The 22127-nt window shown below is 38.7% G+C and overlaps 1 protein-coding gene and 1 long non-coding RNA gene across 3 annotated transcripts in view; both read left to right on the top strand.

Moving 5' to 3' along the window:
• The window catches only part of jam3b (junctional adhesion molecule 3b), a 49997-nt gene extending 31428 nt beyond the window's left edge, over positions 1-18569 (top strand). Inside the window, exons 2-9 of the mRNA XM_088619262.1 lie at positions 11398-11466; positions 12975-13088; positions 13532-13684; positions 14861-15063; positions 15593-15692; positions 16859-16988; positions 17141-17195; positions 17670-18569. Coding sequence (XP_088475388.1) covers positions 11398-11466; positions 12975-13088; positions 13532-13684; positions 14861-15063; positions 15593-15692; positions 16859-16988; positions 17141-17195; positions 17670-17705 — 860 coding nt within the window. The 3' untranslated portion in view covers positions 17706-18569. The remainder of the gene's footprint in view (positions 1-11397; positions 11467-12974; positions 13089-13531; positions 13685-14860; positions 15064-15592; positions 15693-16858; positions 16989-17140; positions 17196-17669) is intronic.
• Positions 1-22127, top strand: part of LOC148641048 (uncharacterized) — a 637701-nt gene that overhangs the window by 609351 nt on the left and 6223 nt on the right. The gene's annotated exons all lie outside the window — the stretch shown is intronic.

The following is a 22127-nucleotide window of genomic DNA, read 5'->3' as shown; positions in this document are numbered from 1 at the left end:
TATAAAAAACTATGGCCACCTAGTATATTTACATAATAGCCTACACATCTCGGGAAGATGAACAAACATCTGAGCAAGTGACTAATTGTGGAAATTAATTGAGCCATAATTATACCCACGGGGGGTTTCTTGTGTACTCTTAGTCTCCTGTTAAATGTTACAAGTAATAAATATTCAAACAAACAATTAAATTATAATTACTCTCTAAAATTACTACAGAACACAGCAAGTCACAAGACAAAAACCCAGTAAAAGGCTATTAGTAAGTTCACAGTATCGTCTGTTCAGTTGGATGGCCCTTTTGTACAATACTGTCTGGCACAGCTTGGTTATGCTGTGGTTCAGTATACAATCAATATTTGAGCAAAAACAAGCTCTTTGTTGACTTTCAAAACAGCAGGATTCAGAAGGTACTGGTATGTTTTCTTACACATTGTTTCTGATTTCTGTGTTGGTTACTTTTGTGAGCTGAATGGAATATATAGTAGAATATGAAAGACGTCTTTGTGCACTGTCACAGTGACTCACTGTGCTCATCAAAGAGTTCAGAATAATAGCATTGTGTTGAAGCATATTGTGGGTCTCTCATCAAAATATATATATATTTTTTTAAAGAGGAAAGAGACTAAAAATTAGCTTTTTTGCACCATCACACTGCATTAAATTACATTGACAATTTGAAAGTTCTGATTTTCTACTGGTACAATATCTGTTTTGAACTATGCTATTTGTTGTTAATGATCAACATTAAGGCAATATCTCTCCTAGTCATTGATATGATTGGTAATTGTTTGGTCTAGTGAATGTCTTTAAATAGGGTGCAATTTAACCATCCCAGAACAAAATATTGCCAGCATCTTGTGCCCAAAATCTAATTTGAGAGTGAATGGTGAAGAGCCTTTTTTTTCACATCGCTTTTCAAAATTAAAGTAAGCATGTCAGTAGTCATTTATTCAAACACTATCAATTCCTCCAAACTGACAGTGCTGCGGTATTAAATATGACAATGACCATGGTCACCTGAGAGGAGAGCAGCATCCTCAGTCAAACAAGTTACCTGTGAAACTTTTCAGAACACTCCCACCGTACAGATCGGAGAGCTCTGATTTTCTGTAGGGTTATTCTTATTCTCTGAAGCTTCTATTCCAATCCCAGCATAAAGAGATGGAGAATAACAGCAAAAGACCCCTAATAAAAGGTCTTAGTACTACTGAAATGATAATCCTTTGTGCTTATGCAAAGAGGCTTTGTGAAGCCCGCTTCATCCTGTCCTCAATAATGAATATACAGTGCTTGGAGAACAGGATGTAAAAATAGCACACAGCAGATGACCAGGTTTTCTGGTAACCAGCTGTATTGGCTGTGGGGTTGTGGCCTGGGAGTCAAAAACCCCTCGCAGCTGTGCACAACTGTAATAACAAAACCTCTAGACAACTGGTCATTAGCCTGTGAACTTTCTTAAAAGCCACTGTCACTAATTTTTCTTGAAAGCCTGTGATCTGGGTTTATTGACCAATAACTAAACCTCCCCATGAAGAGGAAAACTATAGGATCATTCTGACTACTGCAGTCGTAGGTAGATTGCTGCAAAAAGACTTGTTATGGATGGAATTCATCATTTGGACGTCCCTTCCATTGTTTTGCCCGTGTGCAGAAGTACGATTCGTTTTTAAGGTGCTGCTGGTTGGCGGCAGATTAAACGTTGAAACAGGCCAGTTTGACATCAGATGTCCATTATTGCTTGAAATGCTGCAGACCCCTGTTCATGTGTGTTCACCATTTAAGTCTAGTGTTAGCTTCTATGTGTATATTCAGACATTTGCCAAGCCAAAAAGAAATAATAGGATTGAAGCTGTTTAACTCATCATCATCCTTACACAAGAAGCAAAGGGGCAGACACAGACATGAGTGATATAGAAGGCTTTCTGAAGAAAAAAGGCTTTGAGTCTGGATGTGAAAGCGCTCAGAGAAGGGGACTCTCTGATATCCTTGGGGACAGAAATCCAGAGAAGGCCCAGTCACCCATAGTATGTAGATGAAACTGGGGGACAAACAAGAGACAAGAGTCAGACCAACTAAGGTTGCGAGGTGGAGAGTAGGAAGGTAGTAGGTGAGACAGGTACTGAGGTGTTAAGCCATGTAGAGTCTGTTAGTGTCACGGTTATAGTCCCTCCTCCTTAAGGGTGCTCCAGCCCTTTCACTTTAGACTTTATTCTGTGCACCTGATTCCTATTCCCAGCCCACCTTAAAAGCCAGGCGCTGACGCTCATCCGGGCTCTGCATCTGATTTCCGTATCGTGCAAGCCCGGGACCTGGAAGCGCCTGGTCCCGTTAAGGTTTTAATCTCTGTTCCCGTTCCTGTTCCCTGTCCGCCGGTTCCGACCCGGCCTTCGTGTTTTAATTCCTTGTTCTGATGGATCTCCTGGTTTTGGACTTACCCTTGTGTTTTGGATACTCTCTAAGGACTACTCTTTTGGATTGTTCGCCTCGGCCACACCTCCCCCGTGCACCAGCGCACCTTGGACACGCCCCCCTGTCTTCAGCCCCGTATTCCTGCATGACGTTTCCCCAGTGTTTCCCCACTTCTTCGGATTGTGTCATCCGCATAGGGTCCGGAAAGAACTGTTCGTTACAGTTAGGTGACCATGAAGATTTTGAAGTCAACTCGGAACCTGACAGGAAGCCAATGCAAGGACTCCAGGACAGGAGTAATGGATCTGGTCAGGATTCTGGCTGCCGAATTCTGGAATACTGAAGTTTGTTTAGTATGGATTTAGAAACCCCAGTCATTAGGACATTGCAGTAATCAATTCTAGAGAAGACGAATGTGTTGACCGGCTTTTCAGCTAGTCACAGACAACATAGGACATAGTCTGATGATATTTCTGAGATGGAAGAATGATGGTTTTTACAATATTTTAGCACATGTTGTGTTAAGTGTCAAGCCTGTCAAATATCACCCCCAAGTTCTTCAGTTTAGATTGAAATTTCATCCACACATAGGTCACTGCATGAGCTTTACATAGTTGATGGGAGCTGCCGAGAAGCATGACTTCAGTCTTGTCGCCGTTTAAACGAAGGAAATTTTGACTCATCCAGGATTTTACAGAATGTTAGAGATGCAGAGCGCAGAGACAGCCACTTTAGTGTCAGGTTTAGTATGGCTGTAGATCTGGGTATTATCTGTATAGCAATGGATATTCAGACCATGTGATCTCAATAGCTCACCAGTGTTTTGAAGACTGTCATGTTGTCATGACAGGAGAGGGGCTGAACACTGTACTCGACTGTTTTGACTCGTGTGTGGAGTGAATGTTGAGTATTATGGAAAGCTTTATATGTTTATTAGGAGTGCACAATCCTGATTGCAAATGTCAAATGTATGGTTTATCAAACTTACTGTATAACCAAATAACCCGAAAAAAGTGAGTCAGCAAAGCCAGTCAGGCAGACGTCTGTGTCCTTGAGACTCACTCCAAGCTTGCCTGGTCTTTCTCCCCAGTAATGTCTTACTCCTGTCTTCACTGTCTTCTCAGATAGCTGCCTGCACTCATGCTTCGGTTTGCTATGAGATAACATTCCCTGGCATGAAAACGTACAAGTTGCAGCCTCTCTAACTGAAGAACAATAAAAACACTCTGTTCGCTCCCCTGTGGGGGTATTGAAGTACCGTTTGTCAGTATCCAGTAGGGCTACTCTTTCCACTGTCTCTTCTCTGTGCCTCCTTTTTAAACAGCTGGAGCATATCTGAGGAATATTTTCTGCATGTTGCATCTCTTCATGTTGGAATTCAAGCATGTTATATTTGTGCCTGCATAGGCATGCATGCAGAAAAGATACTGAGCTATTCTGGCCCATGTTTAAAGCCTTATGTTGTAGACTGGACACATTGTGGACCACATTCAGAAGCAAATGCAAAAAAATTCCTCCGGGAAAATAAATCATCATAGTGGTTTCGAAATAACAAGACAGTAAATGCAGTAAGAACTAGTTTTAAGCTAGTTTGGCTAAGGTTCTTTACCATCCCAGAATTATCTTACTCCTCTTTTTTTATTCTGCACTTGTCCCAAGTTCTTTCTTCTTCAGTATGAAAATGTTACAAGGAAAGAAGATTCAATGAATGGCTCTTGTTTTTTTTTATTAAAAAAAGGAGCTGAGGAGTGTCAAGCCAATTGTATACTCCCACGAAAATGGCTACTTTTGGTTTTGTGCAACAGAGTGTCCTTTGGTCTTGCAAATTCGTACAGTACGGGGTTATTACAAGAGGTCAGCCGTGGGCCTGACATTCCTTTTGCTTCTTGGCCAGAGAAGGAGAGGAACCCGGAACAAGGAGCCTGTTGAAGGGGACATTGTTTTTTACTTGAAGTGGACCGTGTGACGTCCCATAGAGACCTATACTTGAGTCTCAGAATAAACTTCTACAACCTTCCACATTAAACTGTGATGCCTTGAAACAGAGAAAATATGTAAAGCAATACACAATGCACAGGATGAAGCAGACAAAAATACGACATCATATTTCAGCCTTGTGCCGATACCATACGATGCTCATGTGGAAGGATAACATTTACTGTCTATCTGCCAAAGATTTGCTAGATTAAAATGAATGGGTACAATCTTGATTTATTTTTTAAGCTTATAGCCATAAAGAGACAAGTTGATTCTGAGTCTACTGATTCTCAGACTGACTGAACTGGGTGTTAAAACATACAACAAAATCAACTATAGACCCTCATTTGGAAACTACATGTGTACCTGATATATGTCAATCAACAGTAACAGTTCTTCTGTCTGCAGTGTTTAACACCAGATTATACTGTCATGATTTGTTCCTCAGCCATATCCGTGTCTCCAAATTGCAGTTCTTTTCTTTTTTTTAATGTCATGTTAAAGAACATCTGGGCTCTGTTATATAAGTGTTACAAAAAACATTTCTGACAGAAGAAGCTCCAGAATTGCAAATATGTCTAATGCACTCTCAATCATTAAGCATCATCGCCAGATAGCATGTGTTCACATTACACCTAAGGCATCATTTTCAGCACAGCTAATAGGGTAAAACCACATTAGAGTGAATCAGTGTGCTGACAGTTCAGTCAACGTATAGGTGAAAATGAATTCACCTGTAGAGAATGAGCACATTTACAAGCATTCCCATCTGTCTGTGGAATTACCAATTTGAAATTTTAAAATTGAAACAGTGGCATAGAACTGAATTGTTTTAATACTGATACTTTTTGGAGCCGCCCTGTCAATGCTGTGCAAACCTAATTTCATAGGCTCTGTTGGTCAGACGTTTTCTTTAAAAATTATCATAGGAATGCTTTTTTGGATTGAAGAATGTGATTTAGCTATGCAGATGCATGCAACTGAAGAGTAACTCTGTTCGTCTCAATAGTTTCAAGCTTAAGAAATATCACACATAATTTGCACAACTAATACAAGCTTATATAAGATCTTTATATCCAGCCATGTAGAAACCCTGTGTTAGTAATCAGAAGTCTTCAGTTCTAGAGAAGCTGGAGCATGAGGAATTTGGCATTTGGAGTGTGTTTGCAGTGGAAGTTACTTAAAGAGAAAAGGAAAACCTTCTCATGGAAATTCTTATTATACAGAGCCTCAGTCAGTTCACGGATGTCCTGACAGTATCAGAGTGCTACCTTGTTTGGATGGCAAAAAAAAAACTCCTTTTCATGGAACAAAAATGTCCTAAAAAATCCATTCTGTTGTTCCTGTTTTTTTGAAGCTTTGGAAGAGTATTACATTGAGATTAACACACACACACACAAAAAAAAAACAGTTACGCTTTACCAAGAAAGAAAGTGGAAGATTAGAACTTCAGACAGATTGCCAGATTTCACACAGCTGCAGTTGCTGAGAAGATCGAGGGTAGAAAATAGAGGCTATGTAGGTCAGCAAGCACCTGCATTGTTCCAGGGCTCAATTATCCCATGGACAGCTTCAGTCCTCCCAGTCTTCAAATCACACAGGAGATGGCTGCTGGCAAAGAGGGCCAGAGCAGGCTCAGACATCTTGTCCTCTTAAATTAAACAGCAGAACACACTGTGATCAGGAACAGCTAAACGGTTGTTGTGTTGAGCGCTAGGTGCAGGAAATGACAGGGAAACAAAGATGGAAGGAGGCAGGATACTGAACAGTGGAGGAGAAAAATGATGGAGAGACACTTGGCCACATGCAAAGCATTTCTCACTTCCCCCCAAAAAAACAAATGGTTTCCTTGCTATGCAAACAAAAGATGCTCCAGATTCCATAAATTGCAGCTGCTGCTGTGAAGACATTGAGCAGGACCTAATTATATCGAGAATTTATTGTGCAGTAGAGACACTAGATTATATGTGAGAGACTCCCCCCCAGTCTCACATACTGTATATTGTAAAGCAATCTTCAGATGAAAATAAATCCTGTTTCTCACCTATGTATCACTTTGGTTGGCCAGTGTGGCATCTACATCGTTAAAGAATGGGTCTTAAGATGTGATTTATGATGACTGAAGATTTTCACGCCTTCCTGGAGCGATACGATTTTTTCCAGGACAGTCTTTACAACCTTTTAACTGATTGTCATGCTCATTTAAAGTGCAGTGTTGCACTAACGCTATCTGAGCGGACAGGGGGGATCAGACAGCTATTCTGCTGCCCTTTTGTGTTTTTCTCTTTCACACAAGGGAAAGAAATAGCTTCGTCAATACAGAAGAAAGGAAACTTTGGGGAAAAAAGCATTCTTAAATCAATGAAAAAAGACACAAACAGTGAATATGTAGAAAGGGACTTCACATTGTAACTTACTTCCAATATATTAACTAAAATATAGAGTGAAGACACCACTCTTAAACCAGGATTTAGAAATGGACTAGTTTAATTTGCTGGTGAAAAATGAATAAATGAAACAAAATAATCAGATTAGACATGAAAAGGGAAAGGCTTTATGTTCTAATTTTCTTTATAAAGATTTTTTTTTCCTAAAGTGAGAATTTAGTTCCAAATAACCATGTTGCAGCCCTTCTTAAATTACACTGCAAGTAATGGTCACAAGTCACTGAAAAACATGTAGACACTTTTGTGAGTAAGACAGGATGGCTGCCTTTGTACGCAAGACAGGTGAACACATTACCAAAACGTTTGTACAATTATTTGTCCTGTTTTTAGAACACAATATGAGTTACAGTAATAAGTACTGTGCCAAATATGTTAATAAGATATTCTGCAATATGTGTGACATATGTTTAGACTTTGTGATCTAAATAATAATCCTAAAAGATGAAATTATCTTCTTAATGCATTGCATAAAATATTTATAAACAAGCCATAAAATGTAAAGTGAAAATGATTACAGTATCTTATATAAATATATAATATTAATGTATTCTTAATGTTTATAAAATACTAATATGGTAACAAGGAGAAGAAGTCTTAGATTTATCTATTTATCTAAGCATTAAAAAGGTATCACTTAATTTCACTTTATTTTCTGTATACAGAGACACGGTTGCCATTTCTAAACCAAAGTTGGGGTTAAATACTGTTCTGTTAACACTGTACTGTACTAGTGTATATATGCTATATGTGTTTGACACATCTGTAGGCTTTCCTTTGTTTCAGGAAATGTCTAAATGCTTCCTCAGTGTAAAGGAAAGGTGGTAGATTGGTCCTTGGGGAGCAGAAGCTCTGTCAGACGTTTTTGTAACAGTTCCTTTTTCTGCCTGGTTTAATTTTTATTTATACGCTTCACTTTATGTAGTTGGGTAAGAAAGCTAACAGGAACGTTGCTTGTTTCAGCTGTGAACCTGTCAACAAGCCAGCCAGAAGTAGCTGAGACAGTGCACACCCATCTAGGTGTTATCTTAGCTCTGAGGGTCCAAACATAATAAGAGTGTCAAGAGTTTCAGCGTTCCGTGAGCCCTGATCTGCTTCTGTGTTGTCAATGCCTGCTGAATGTAACAGATGTGATGCCTGTTAATATACTAGTAGACATTGCAAGAATGAACTTCAAACAAGGCAAAGTTTTAATTAAAGTTCAGACATTGTTATGAGGTTCCTAAGTGAACTCCAGGTATGCAGTAGCTGAGGACATTGATGGACCCAAACTGCCAACCTTCATATAAGATTTTATTACAGCACTGATTATTATCAGTCCAATTGTATATGGCAAATCGTTCATGAAGAGCTAGATTATAACAGAAGGTTATCAACCCTCATCCTCACAAGACAACCTTCTAGGAGGTATAATATCTTTTTGGAGTTTCTATAAGCCTGGCCTGTACAACTACTGCTTGAGGACACTTTTACAGTGGCAGTCTGTTTAATTTTGTTTGGAACATCAATATAATCTGCAGATGAGTCTAATTAACCTTCCTAATTAGTGAATTATTAGAGAATGATTAGAATCATCCATATTAAAATCATCACTGCTTTCATTTTCATCCAATACATTGCTAACACTCAGCAGAAATCTCTTAAATGCCCTCTGCTTCATTCTTGGTTTTGTCTTTGATTTGCTTTGATTTCCTGTGTCTCCGATGTGCCTTCAGAAACATCACTGTCCAGTTCCAGAGGAGAACCTTGAGATCCTCCTGGGATTTTGCCCTCATCTAGGTCTCTCTGATTGGCTCCCTTTCACCAAAAGACCTGCCCTTGACAGGAAACACACGTCTTACATCTGTGTTACAGTAGGCAGTGAATCTAAACGGGCTCACTTCTTGTAGATTTGGGGATTAAAGAGCATGAAGTGAAGACTTATCACCAGCTGTGCAAAACACTGGCAATGCTTTATTTGAATGTTGCTGCATAAAGGCTTCATTAACTCTTTCATAGCTCCTACACAAAATGTTATCATCACATGCATAATACTTTACAGCGCAACGCGCGCAAAGGACATAGCGTGTGCAGAATTGCCTAAGTACGCTTGGTACGATGAGAAGCTAAAGCCAAGTTGCTAAAACCTTTCACAAACCTGTGTCACTTTCAAATCAATAGATTACTACCAAGCATTTATATTTAATACCTAAGGTGTGTTATACTGTGAGACCCTATCTCTGAAGACCACAATGCTTTTGTGAGTGCTTGGGATCCGGGAGGATTTTATTCCTGTTCGTTGTTGTTCGTTGATGATGCTGAGAAAAGGGCACAGTTAAGCAAGTTTGTCAGATAAAAGCACTTCCTCCTGGCTGGAGGTAGGCAGGCATTCTCATTTCCTAGTTGATCTTGTCTTTCTAAACTTTCTGATTTGATGGAAAGTGAAAGCATTTCAAGCCCATGCACTGTAGTATTCTTTTACATGAAAATTGTTTAAATCTTTAAAATCTTCAGAAGTCAAGTCTAAGAGATTACAGTGTGTTACAACAAATTTATTTTTTAAACCCTGGAGGTTTAAAATGTTAAAGTCTTTACATTATTAAAAAAAGATGTGTTTAGTGGCTGCATAATCTGATCCGAAACCTGGCAGTTATTCATACTGTGGTATTATAAGGTCCCAACAAATGCAACCTGGGTTTTTCAGGTTATACAACACAATATTCCTTTTCTTCATCTGATGTGTCGCTTCAGATAATATGGGGAGATTTACAGTACCAGCCTAATTCATAGCCCTGTCGTTTCCTTTGATTAATATCTTCAAAAGTCAGAGCTACTTTTGTTTTTGTTTTTTATATCCTGTCAATTGTATGAAATGGAACAGATCTTCAGAGATATGGCCTACATATAGAAAAATGCTCAGTTAAGAATTTTTAAAAATTAAACTTATCTGTTGTATCAAGGGACCATTAAAGATTCAGAGGACTGAAAGTTACAGAGTGCGATGCCTTTCCAACCCATTCTAAAAAAGGAAAGAGAAGTTGGTGCTCTGAATAAAATTTTTATGATTGCTTAATGAAGGCTCGAACAACAAAACAAGTTTATAATGGCCGGGTGATATGGCCAGCAGCCATATCACCCTGCAACTCACAACTGGCAACCCACTGAAGCTAAGCAGGTGTGAGCCTGGTCAGTACCTGGATGGGAGACCTCCTGGGAAAAACTAAGGTTGCTGCTGGAAGAGGTGTTAGTGGGGCCAGCAGGGGGCGCTCACCCTGTGGTCCATGTGGGTCCTAATGCCCCAGTATAGTGATGGGGACAATATACTGTAAACAGGCGCCGTCCTTCGGATGAGATGTAAAACCGAGGTCCTGACTCTCTGTGGTCATTAAAAATCCCAGGGTGTTTCTCGAAAAGAGTAGGGGTGTACCAAATTTCCAATTGGCCCTTACTAATCATGGCCTCCTAATAATCCCCCTCTATGAATTGGCTACATTACTCTGCTCTCCTCCCCACTGATAGCTGATGTGTGGTGAGCGTTCTGGCGCACTATGGCTGCCGTCGCATCATCCAGGTGGATGCTGCACATTGGTGGTGGTGGAGGGGAGTCCCCATTACCTGTAAAGCGCTCTGAGTGGAGTGTCCAGAAAAGCGCTATATAAGTGTAAGCAATTATTATTATTATTATTATTATTATTATAATCTTAACGTTTCTTAGTGTTTAAACATACTGAATCGAGATTTAGGAAGATACTGTACCTCCAAAAAAAACCACAAAGTTTGAAGAACACCTTCTTTTTTTGGAAGAAAGAAATATTGAAATGCAAGATAGAGATGAAAAGAGATTATTTATAATAAATCCATCAGGTATCTCTCTGTTGAACTGTTTTTGATTTTTTACAGCTCTGTTGTAAATCTATAAACTACTTGTAAAATCTTAAACCAAACCATATACAGTATATTGACCAATAGGACACCCGGATGAGCCAGAGCCTGTCCTGGCAAGCAACAGGCTCAAAACAGGCAGGACAAATCCTGGATCAGACACCAGTCCATCACAAGACAGACACACATTCAGAAACATACTCTGTGACAGGGTGGTTGCTTGCATCCACCTGGGGCCACTAGAGGGCACACACATTTTCTTAATCTTATTAGGGCTTCTAAAGATTCTGTTCTGATTGAACTGCTGATTGCCTTGAGACACAGCTGATTAGTGACATTTCTGACGAGCTGATGAGCTTGTCCCTAAACCTAAGTCCTCAATTCTTCCACTAACCCTAAATTACCCTCATGATGTGTATTCAGAGATTCATACACTATTTGACCTCTTGGCTGGCAGCCATGTACTGTACTGAAAATCACAAATGCAGCATTCACAGATTTGCAAAGGAAGAAGTACAGGTTTATTCCAGGCTGAAAAGAGAAGAAACCATTCCCCCTCAAGGGAATTAAAAAGCAGCTGGAAGACAAACACCAAGAAAGGTCTAAATCATGATCTCTATATCCATCTCAAGTGCTGAGCTTGTGCACGACTTCATGATGCCTTACCCTGTTTTAAGCTTTTCAATTTCTCTGTCTCTTGCAGGCTGCAGCATGGTGCTCGCAGTGACACTGAAAAGTGCCAATGAGAACCCTGTGGTTAAAGAGTTTGACCGTAAGTGCGCAGATGTGGCTGTCTGCTTGATAAGGCGAGAAGTCGTCCATCTGAACAACAGAACACATGGTTATAAGCAAGTGGAGGGCCCATCTTACACCAGTCTTCGTTTCTCATACGTAGATTGTTGATCTCATAGTCTCACCCAGCTGGTTCCTGAAGGTCCTCAGAGAATCCGCTTCAGATGTGTTCCTGGGCATCTGGTTTCTGTGCAGTGTTGTTTAATCCTAGCATCACTTTCTTTGATTTGATTACAGCAAGGCACTGGCGTCTCATCAGCCTGTATTTCAGCTCCAGTCCACAATATAAGGACATTGGGTCCATAAAAACATTCGTTTCAGAAGTCAGATCCTCAAGATCAGTGCTTCCCGTTTTGTAATATGAATGTACATTCTGCCTGTATGTAATATGATAGACACTGAAATTCATGTGCCACTGTATTTACCTGCCCAGTTCTAAAGAACTGATTTTTACCTATAGATATAATATTAAATCCCTTTACTTATCACAACCACCGAGTTATTTATATGTATTTGGTCATTTTCCGGACTTTGGCTTTCTAAATGATTAAAAATCGTATAAATCTTATGAACCCTTCTAAGGGTTATAAATGTAACCCTGCACCTGTTATTCTGAAGGCAAACTGCACTTCTTCAAAGGACAACAGGACGTGACATTGCACCTTCCAGTGCACACAGGCAAACAATACATTTATAGGCTTGACATATACACATGCTCAACTAAGAAAAAAAGTGAAAACAACAGAATACCAATCTGTACACTTGCCATAACTAGACAGAGTATAGATGGTGCAGAGTTTTTTGGTTCGGATTTCTAACATTTACTTGCCTGCAAAATAAGACAACCAATTCAAAGCCATGTCCTATGATGCATTTTGTCAGGAAGCACAAGTGTGGTTTGCCAGCATTATGCTAGGCTCATGTGTGCATTTTTCATTTTGTGTACAGTGAAACCTTCTTTAGTTTAACACTAGTTTTAATACTTGATGTTCAGTCCTCATTTAAGCTTATAATTTAAGGATTTGATTGATAGAAACCTTATTTGTTTTGCAACACCCCTAATGCCTCTAGTACTTGTCTTCACCATATTTCTGATACATTCATTAACATAAACAGTTTAGATCTTAAATCTTTAAGGTACACATTTACTGCCACATCATGATGATTCTGTAGAGCGTAATTTACCAGACAGATTCTGAATTCCAAAAAAGTCTGGTTCCTTTCAATGAGAGCACCCGTATAAAAACTCTAAACTTTCAGGCAGCATTTTAAATACTGTCTTAAAACCCACCTTTATACTTTAGGTTTCAATTTTGTTCATTTGCCTTTTATTTTGTGCATACCCATCTCTTAAGTTTGATTGTTTTATTCTACAGTGGCTGACGTGACAAAAGAAAGACAGAATGTACATAATTGTTTATTATTGTTAGAGCTAGACGAGAATCTGCAAACACAGATTGAAGCAACTTTCTTCTTTCACTTTCTCAGGGGCTGAGCTGTCCTGCTTGATACACTCAATTTCCACTGCAAATCCCAGAATTGAATGGAAAAAGATCCACAGTGAGGGACCGAGCTACGTTTATTTTCAAAACAAAATTTCAGGTCAGTACATCAGAAGAATAAGACAGTAGTACTTTTGTTTAGATGTGCAGTGAAATCTCAAGACTCACACATTGTAGAATCGCAGAATAATTTCTCTGAACATGAAAGAACAAGCTTTGCTGCAGACTGTATAGAATCAGAATTCCATACTCATATAATTTCAACACAGTCTTTTAAATTCCATCAAAGGTGAACAGTTCAGGGAATATTTTACTGAATTTAAAGAGTGATCACCATTTTTCCCAAGCAGATGAAGAGGCAGAAATGTACAGACACATAAAAACTTCAACTAAGAGGCGTTTTTCAGCAAACACATACAGGTGCACTGTAGCCATTAAACATGGTTGTGTATTTGCTTTTTCAAGGTTAAATGCTGCTTTTTTATCCACGAAGGTCACGATAAAGTGAAATCCAAAGGCTTGCAATGTGTGTTTATTTTTCAGGAGATCTGGAAAACAGGGCCTTTTTGTTAAAACCTGCAACTTTAGTGATAACCAATGCAACCCGGTCAGACACTGCAAAATACCGATGTGAAGTGACAGCTGCCAATGATCAGAAATCGTTTGATGAAATTTTAATCAATCTTGTAGTACAAGGTAAGATACTTTACATTAAAAAAAGCTATTATTTTCCTATTTCATGTACGATTTCAAATAGCTTTTGAAAGATTTGTGAAAATCGGTAAGAAATCTATGTTACTTTCCAGTCTGGTACATTCTTTTAAACTCTCCCAGCCACTGCCAGTATATTAAAATTTCATGTTACATCCCTCTGTATCAATGTAAGGAGTCTCAGTATTCTATGTTTCACAGTCATGTAGAAATTGAAAAAGCGATGCATGTGAACTGAACATTGAAGATTTTATTGCATTGCAAATGAGTATTATTTCAGTTGTGTCACTTTTAGAGTACACAGAGTAGGAAAAGACAGAAAGCAAAATGCTTGGAAGTGGCAAACAATTACTTGGCGTGTTGCTCTTCTTACATGTACAGTGCATATACAAGGATAAAAAATGTCCAAAAACAAAGCCGGAGAAAGCCCGCCACACTCTGGTCAACACTAGAATTACAAGCACTTAACTACTGTATAATCAGAGGGTGCCAAACTCAAGCAGTCGCTGATAAAAACAAATGTGACTGTGAGATTAATACTTCAATCCATTATCCTATTTCTGTAAAGTTTATTATAATAAGGAGCTATTGTATAGCCTATGATAAATTCAAAGCCAGTACTCCCAGTTTTCCTTTCTGCTCTAATAACAAGATGCATGGACCAAATCCTGCAGTGGATCTTGGGGCCGTTCTACCAGGAATCACTATAGTTTCTGTCCAGTTGGAGCTGTGTTAATGTTCTCCACCTGTGATGCTGTAAGTTGAAACCGTGTAAAGCATCATGTCAGTTCCTGGCGTGTACTCATGATCTGGTCTAGCCAATTACTGTGCGAGGGTGTGCCTTGGCTAAAAATGGAAAACCTCTGAAAGCGCATCCAGGATTTTCGAGATGACTAAAGATGGAAAGGCAAAGCGCTGGACAACACGCCCTGGCATGACAACGTGTTTGCGTGGCTGGTTCAGAGGGGTTCACTCTGTCTTATGCAAGTCCTCTGTCATGCCCCTTCCTGGCCTATTTTAGCTGGAACGCTGGGCAGAGTTCCTGGAAGGACATCGCTAACACAATGTTGGAAGGCCGGTCTCCGATGAGCTCATTCTGCACTTAGCCTTGCTTAAATTTACGGCTGTCTTTTTTATTCTGTGTGTGTGTGCCGACCGCAGTGAAGCCTGTAGCACCCACCTGTACCGTGCCCAAGTCTGTGCCCGTGGGGAAGTCGGCTGAGCTGAAGTGTTCTGAAAGCGAGGGATATCCGCGACCTCAGTACCAGTGGTTCCGCAACAGGGAGGAAATTCCCGAAGACCCCAAGAGCAGCCCCCGATACGTCAACTCCTCATACACCCTGAACTTAGGAAGCGGAACACTGGTAAAGTTACAGCACAGTGTGGCAGGAGTAAAAGCCCACAGCTGAGGCCCAGAGAACCAGCTAAAGGGAATGGAAGCCCAGCTGTGGAGATATTCCTGACTTTCCTTTTTCCAGCAGTGATGAAATTGCAACCAGGTCACAGCTCTAGCCTTTGTGTTCCTTTAGAAACCAGACTGATTAAGGGCATTTGTGTGCTCTCTCTGCTTTCTAGTTGGCCGCATCTTAGTTATTTCAAAAAGCAACAGCGAGATGTCCTTGAGAAACACTAGCTCTGCATGCTCAGAAAGCAGTTTGTATAATGAAACTGGAAAACTTCACTCTATGCAGTAATTCCAAAACTTCTGTACACCTAAAAAGCATAAATTGCAATCAGGTTCATTTATGTTAATGGGTATTTAGTTTTGTTTCATTAACCTTAAAACTGGTACTGTGCAAGAAAGAGATTTATTCATGTTTTATCTCCACTTGGTGTCTTACTGCACTTTTGTGTTCGGCATTGTGGGTGAATTGGTATTGTTGTTTTTTCCAGAAATTCAGTGCTGTAAGGAAGGAGGATGCAGGGGAGTATTTCTGCAGAGCCAAGAACCAAGCAGGAGAGGCACAGTGTGGCCCACAGATGATGGAAGTCTGTAAGTCTTAAACTACAGAACTGCTGTAGCTAAGACAGTGGACTGTATTGGCAATGAATGGCAAGCACAAACACAAAAGCATGTATTCTGAACCGTTGCAAAGAAAGGTTTTAAAATAGTACAGCAAGCTCTGAATTCATAAGGAAAGCATTAGATATCTCTAACATTTCCCCTGACTGGTCTCTGGTCTCTGGTAGAACAAGTTCACCTCAGTCAGGAGTTTCACAGCATGATAGACAGACCATTGTAAATTACAGGTAAATTAAAAACATTTAAAGACTTGTTTAGCCTCCTTAAGATCACAAAAAAAAGCTTGACTAAGCAATATTAGAATGAATTTAACTTAAAACGTGAACCCAAAACGGAGTTTCTCTTGTGGTTTTACATTGTTTTCTTGATGCTGTAAATCCACTACTTAGGCAGTTGGCCAATACAAAGAAGGAGGTGACAAGTCATTTTCTTTTGGTATTGTGTTGAGTTTGTGTTCTCAGGGTTCATTATTGGTTGTGGTTTCATCAAAAAACAAACAACCCGTTGATCCATTTAGAACATTCTGAAGCATATCCTTAGTCCAACAGGGAGGGTGGACATTTATTTTACACAACGTTCCCAGAATACCGACATTTAGTGACAAAACTGTCGTGAACCTTTGCACTGCTGAAACAATTGTTTTTACAAACACTGTTCTTAAAAACTGATGGAGATCCAGACAAATCCTCAAAACTGTACATTACAGTTCATCACAATTAATTAACTTGTGTTAGCAAACTCTTTCGCCTATCAAATGTTATTTATAAAGCAACAGGCAGTGAAAATGTGTAAAATAAGCAGACATGAGTTAATTCATTTTGTTGAAACGTGGCTGTAGATGTCAGTTCTGAGAATCAAATTAAAACAAAAAGAAAAGCCTCATAAACAAAGAATTCGGTCTCATCCAGCAGCACATGACTGGGTTTGTTGGTGTCCTACATTAAAAACTGGAAATAAAAATATGAGGCAGGTGGCACCTAACCAGTTCTTTTCCTCCCTGCATTTATTTATCTGTTTCAGAAGATGACAACCTACAAGTCTGAATAATGTTTTACTGGATATAAAGTAAAGAGTCAGTGCTCACATGGAATGATTCTTTAATGCGTCATGCGTTTCTCTGCCTCTTCTTTTCCCAGATGACTTAAACATCACAGGGATCATCCTGGGAGTACTGGTGGTAGTGGTGGTTCTTGTGTGCATAACAGTAGGCATCTGTTGCGCATATAAAAGAGGTTACTTAGTCAGCAAGAAGCAGACAGGAAACAAGTAAGTGTTTCCAACAGTATTTCAAGATAAATTGTTTATATTAAGCTTAACAGAAGCTCTCCTTGTTGGTGCTTTTATCATCTAAAATAGTCCGATAAAAGCAATTGATTTGCTCAGATAAGATTCAACTAATGAATTCCTTTTTCTTTCAGCTATAAAACACCTGCGAAAGGTGATGGGGTGGATTATGTCAGAACAGATGAAGAGGTAAAACAAAAAAAAATAATCCTTGCAGTTGAACCTAAAACAAATTAAAAGCCCAGATAAGATAAAGTATAACATCTGACAAAGGTTTTTGGTTTTAGCTATGAGGTGAGGACCGAGGCGTTCTGAATAAAACTATTCAAAACCAGCTGAGAACCACGTGAAACCACTGAACATTAGCAGCAGTGAACAAAGTCCTTTTTGTACCAGCGGTTCTCTGTTGCTAAGCAGTTCCAGTAGGCTGCAGCAGACAGTGACAGCCAGAAAGGCGAGGGACATGCTCGTACGTTTGACACAGTCCCGTGTCGCGTGTTGAGAGCAGATGAGGAGGTGAAGCAGAACTATGTAGCTGCTGTGTGTGAAATGGGGGGATATACAAAATACCGTGTTCTTTAAGACAAGGAAATCAATAGTGGAGGATAAGTTGTGTTCTGAAGCCACACTCTCACCTTTCTCTGTCCTGCACGTCTCATTCAGGGAGACTTCCGGCACAAATCGTCCTTCGTCATTTGATGTCGCTGCGGTGAGAAGGAGGAAGAAACGCTCAGATAGGCAAATACCTCCTCTGATGAACGTCTTGGCTTGGGAGGCGACGAACAAACTGCCTGGGGAGGCCCCTTCTACAAGAGGAACATCTGCAGCGAAAAGACTTGACTTTGCCAAAGGTGACAACAGTTCTCACACAGCAGATTAACAGCAAACCAACCTTGTTTTTCGCATTCACTGTAACAGCCAGCCTCGGCGATGAGCACTTGCCATGATTTTTTCTGTTAAATCTGAAAGTCTCAGCAAAACCAGATACATGCTTTGTCATGATATTTTGTAGTCGCGGCACAGGTAGAGGAAATATAGGATGTTGTTGAAGCATGGCTCATTTCAGTGGCCCTCTTATTGCGTGTTGTGAGAGACGAAGCTAAGATTTGTGTTTGTTTCAAAGCTAGATGATGGTGCCGCGCTTCAGGAAGCCAACACTGTTTCCTTCCAAATTTGCAGGTCAGCTTTTAGTCTATTAGAACAGCTTTGGACTTAGTCAACATGGCGTTTCTACCGAAAAGACCCTTCTCAAAACCAATTGTTGTCATTTCTACAGTATAATGTACCATTTTTTTGTACCAACAAATTTTGTCAAACTATTTTTGATGGAATATATTTTGAAATGCCTATAGATAAAGGTTTACTTTTTTAATATTTGTAAAATACTAACATTGAAGCCGATATTTTTGTTTTTGTTCAATTTTACTTGTTTGGTTTTAACAAATGTAGTTAACATTTATAACCACACAGTATTCTACACACTAGTAAAGTGCATTAGAGTTAGACTGTATGGAAGTAATTATAACTAGGTGGATGTTCTTTATTAAAAAATGCTGCAGCATATCAAGGTATTGTTTGTTTTTGAACAACTGTCTTACACTATTTTTAAACTGCTGGGATTTAAATAATGTTAATATGAAGGACTAGTAAGAAGTGTAATTTTGTAGATAGTCTTATGGACAGTAGAATTTATAAGGCACCAGTTCTACGCTGGTGAACACTGCCAAGGAGTGCAGTATACTCTTAATTTCAAGTGACCTTCTATGCTTTTTTTCTGTAAATATTGAATATACAGGCCCAAGTTGGCTTTTATTTTTAGTTTTAAGTTAAAGATGATATTTCAGTATTAAGAACACATCCAAAAACCTGAGCAGAATAATAAAATGTTTTTTTTTATTGTGCACGTTAATAAGTATTTTACTGGGTGTATATATACAGTGTGTAAGAAGCTATGAAGATGGCATGATAGTGATTAATAGCAGCAGCAATTTAGCACAAAGGCAAGTCACAATGAGCTGGCATGTAAAGGATTAGCCAATGGAGTTTTTGACAACAGACTGACTGCATTGTGCTGTCCACATTATGACAGCTTAACCCTTTGGAGACATTTTCCCTTACAAATTGTGAGAGGTTTTAACTCGAGAACACGGCCTGTGGCCTGTGTGGAAAAGGGTGTCCTGTATTGGATAAAATTGGAAGCCAAAAAAATAATTGAAGTCTGAGCTGTGCTGCTCTGCATGCATTACTGCAGATCTAGGCTCTTTAACAGTAAAATGAGTCATCGTTTCAGAACAGGGTGGATTTAATATGTTTTGCAAAAAAAAGGATTTAGTTTGGTGGCTTGGATTTAAGGGGGTTCCAATGTCGCTGTGGTTTTCCAGATTTTGTACAGCATTAGAAATGGTTCACAAATACTGTAACACAAACATATAAGATTCCATGCCTGAAAGAGTTAAAAAAAACTGAAAGGTATTCACAATCAGTAGTTCTTTGTGATTTGCCTTAGCTGAGTGCATTGTGTGGCATGCAAGAACTTTAAAATGTATTTCACACTTAGATTTGGACTCTTGATTTTTACATTTCATTTAGTTGTTCTAAAAAACACCTTTCTTTTTTAATGCATTTTTTGTTCTTTTGTCATCGAGGAAATACAAAGGGCAGAAAAAAAGGCTTTTCAATATCTGTAAATTGCAAGGAAACATTTCGTTCTTACCATTTTAAAGACTACCTTTTGTAAAACTGCCTTTTCCATTGTATACCCAATTACTTTGTTCTGAAGTTACTTTCATAAGCATTATACTGTATTATACCTGAAGTAATGTTTTGTATACACTGTAGCAGTGGATGTTCTGGACAAAGTATAGTTGTAGAATTCACTCATTCCTCTCAAAGTGCCTTTCATTGCTCCAGATTCACATTTAATTGAAACAAATTCATGTTTGAGGAAGATATCTAGTCAATTAAAGTGAAGATTGATGTTTTTAATAAGGCGCTATAGAAGTATACTTTCCAATCATCTCTAAAGCTTAGGAGACATTATATAAATTAATGGAGCACTAACTGTGCTTTCATTTGTACTTATTTAAAATTCATTTTAAAAAGTCCAGAATACAGATTTGATAGAGTTCATGAAGAAATATGCAACATCGCCTTGGGAATAAAGCCAAAATCTTTACCACAAAATTCAGTTAAGCTCATAATAAGGTTAGGTTTTTGAGAGGAATGACCACTTAAAATTCAGACATTTCCACTAAATAGCCAAGCAGTGACCATAATGTTGTGCTGGCGAAATCGTCACTTTATATTCTTTGCTACCCACAAAAGGTGCAACATATCTCATGGCCATTTTTGTAAATAATTCACTTTTCCATCATTTTTACAGAATTTAATAAATTGTACTCATTTTTCCATGGAGGAAAGATACATTTTTATGACATACTAGTGCCTAACATACTGTAGTTTAAACTTTTGTGGAAACTGACATTGAACACATTTTAAATCAGAGAGTAAAGCTCTATTTCATTTATATTAAGTTAATTAAACAAAAACAAGTTTAGATTTCACTGAAAACAAAATAAAATGAACCAGGCCTGTTCATTATTCAATATGTTGCTACTCCAGTGCTGTAGTTCATTTTCTAACAGCACAAACAAAATATTCTTCATCGCTTCAGTCTCAGAAGTTAAAATCAAGATGCTTTGTCAAGTACCAGACTTTAGACCACTCTTACTGGTATTATTAAAGCTGTGCAACAAAATATTGATAAATCAAAACCAAGAACGTAAATCAGCAATATGGAGTTTTATGATGGAATATGTGAAATAGAACTATTGATAGTCTCCCAGTAATTTGCTACTCTTATTCTGGTACTTATTGTTTTTGGAAAGTGGTGGCATTGTGTGATACATAACTAATACATGACTAAGTTTTCACACTCATTGTGATGCCAAATTCATTGTATGTTTGTTCCGTTTCTGAAACAGTTATTGTACCACAAAAATCAATAGCAAAGTACTGTCAAGTGTTCTGTGAATTCCATGGTACAGTATGTGCATATCCTTAAGCTGAAGTGGTTAAGGCAAGCGGAATTCACTATTATGATAGGAATATCTGTGAATTTCTCACACCGAAAACTGGGATTTTGAGTCCCACTTGGCGAAGCATTTGGCATGGCAATCATCTCAATACCTTCTTACTTATTTTTTTGGAAGTTGTCTGGTTGCAATTGCAAACCCTTGTACAAAATTAACAGTGCAAATTCCAAAACTGTAGGTTTTGTGATTAATAAACTTCTCACTTCTAAACTTGATGTGTTATGTGTTTATTCATTCGTCTGGTGATAAAGTAGTACACTGAAAACAATTGCGATTCTTTCTATAGCAGACATCCATACAGATAGAGCTATGATACAGATAAAATTTGTGATTCTTGTACAGCTCATAAGCAGGTTTTAAATGCATAAATAACAACTTAACAGAAAGGCCCCAATCCACTTCAGGATTCGTTCCATGCATCTTGCTATTGGAGCAGAAAGGAAAACTGGGAGTACTGGCTTTGAATGTATCAGAGGCTACAAAATAGCACCAAGTAATTGTTGGTCAGTTCCTAATTTTGCTTAATAGTCAGAGCATTTTGTTTTCTTTCTTTTCCTTAATATGTACTGTGCTGTACAAGTGACACAACTGAAATGATACTCATTTGAAATGCAACGGGATGTTGAATGTACAATGTTTACTTTGAATGCTTTCCTCTTTTTCAAGTTCGTGCATCATACCGAATACCGAGACTCCTCACATCAAGACAGGGATATGTAAAATAAAATTTTAATGGACTGACAGAGGAAGGGAAAAACTCAAAGTAACATTTAATTCTGTTACAATTTCCCCATGATACCAGTATGCATTGGATGGATCAACCATCCTAAAAGGTTTTCCCACGGCTTCTGATACATCAATTATTAAGCTTACTTGCCTATGTTTTCGATCTCCAGGTGGTTGGTCCCATCCTTCCTCCCCTGCAACAAAACAGAAGCAGATTTAAACATGCAAGCATCACATAAAACTCCATTTTATCTTTCTGATGACGTAGCATGGTGTATTGTGCTTTAAAACACACCTGGCG

Source organism: Lepisosteus platostomus, chromosome 25 (assembly GCF_059453375.1).
Source record: "Lepisosteus platostomus isolate fLepPlt1 chromosome 25, fLepPlt1.hap1, whole genome shotgun sequence".
NCBI classification, from domain to species: domain Eukaryota; kingdom Metazoa; phylum Chordata; class Actinopteri; order Semionotiformes; family Lepisosteidae; genus Lepisosteus; species Lepisosteus platostomus.
The sequence above is the reverse complement of the archived record's forward strand: the minus strand, read 5'-3'. Positions and strand labels throughout refer to the sequence as shown.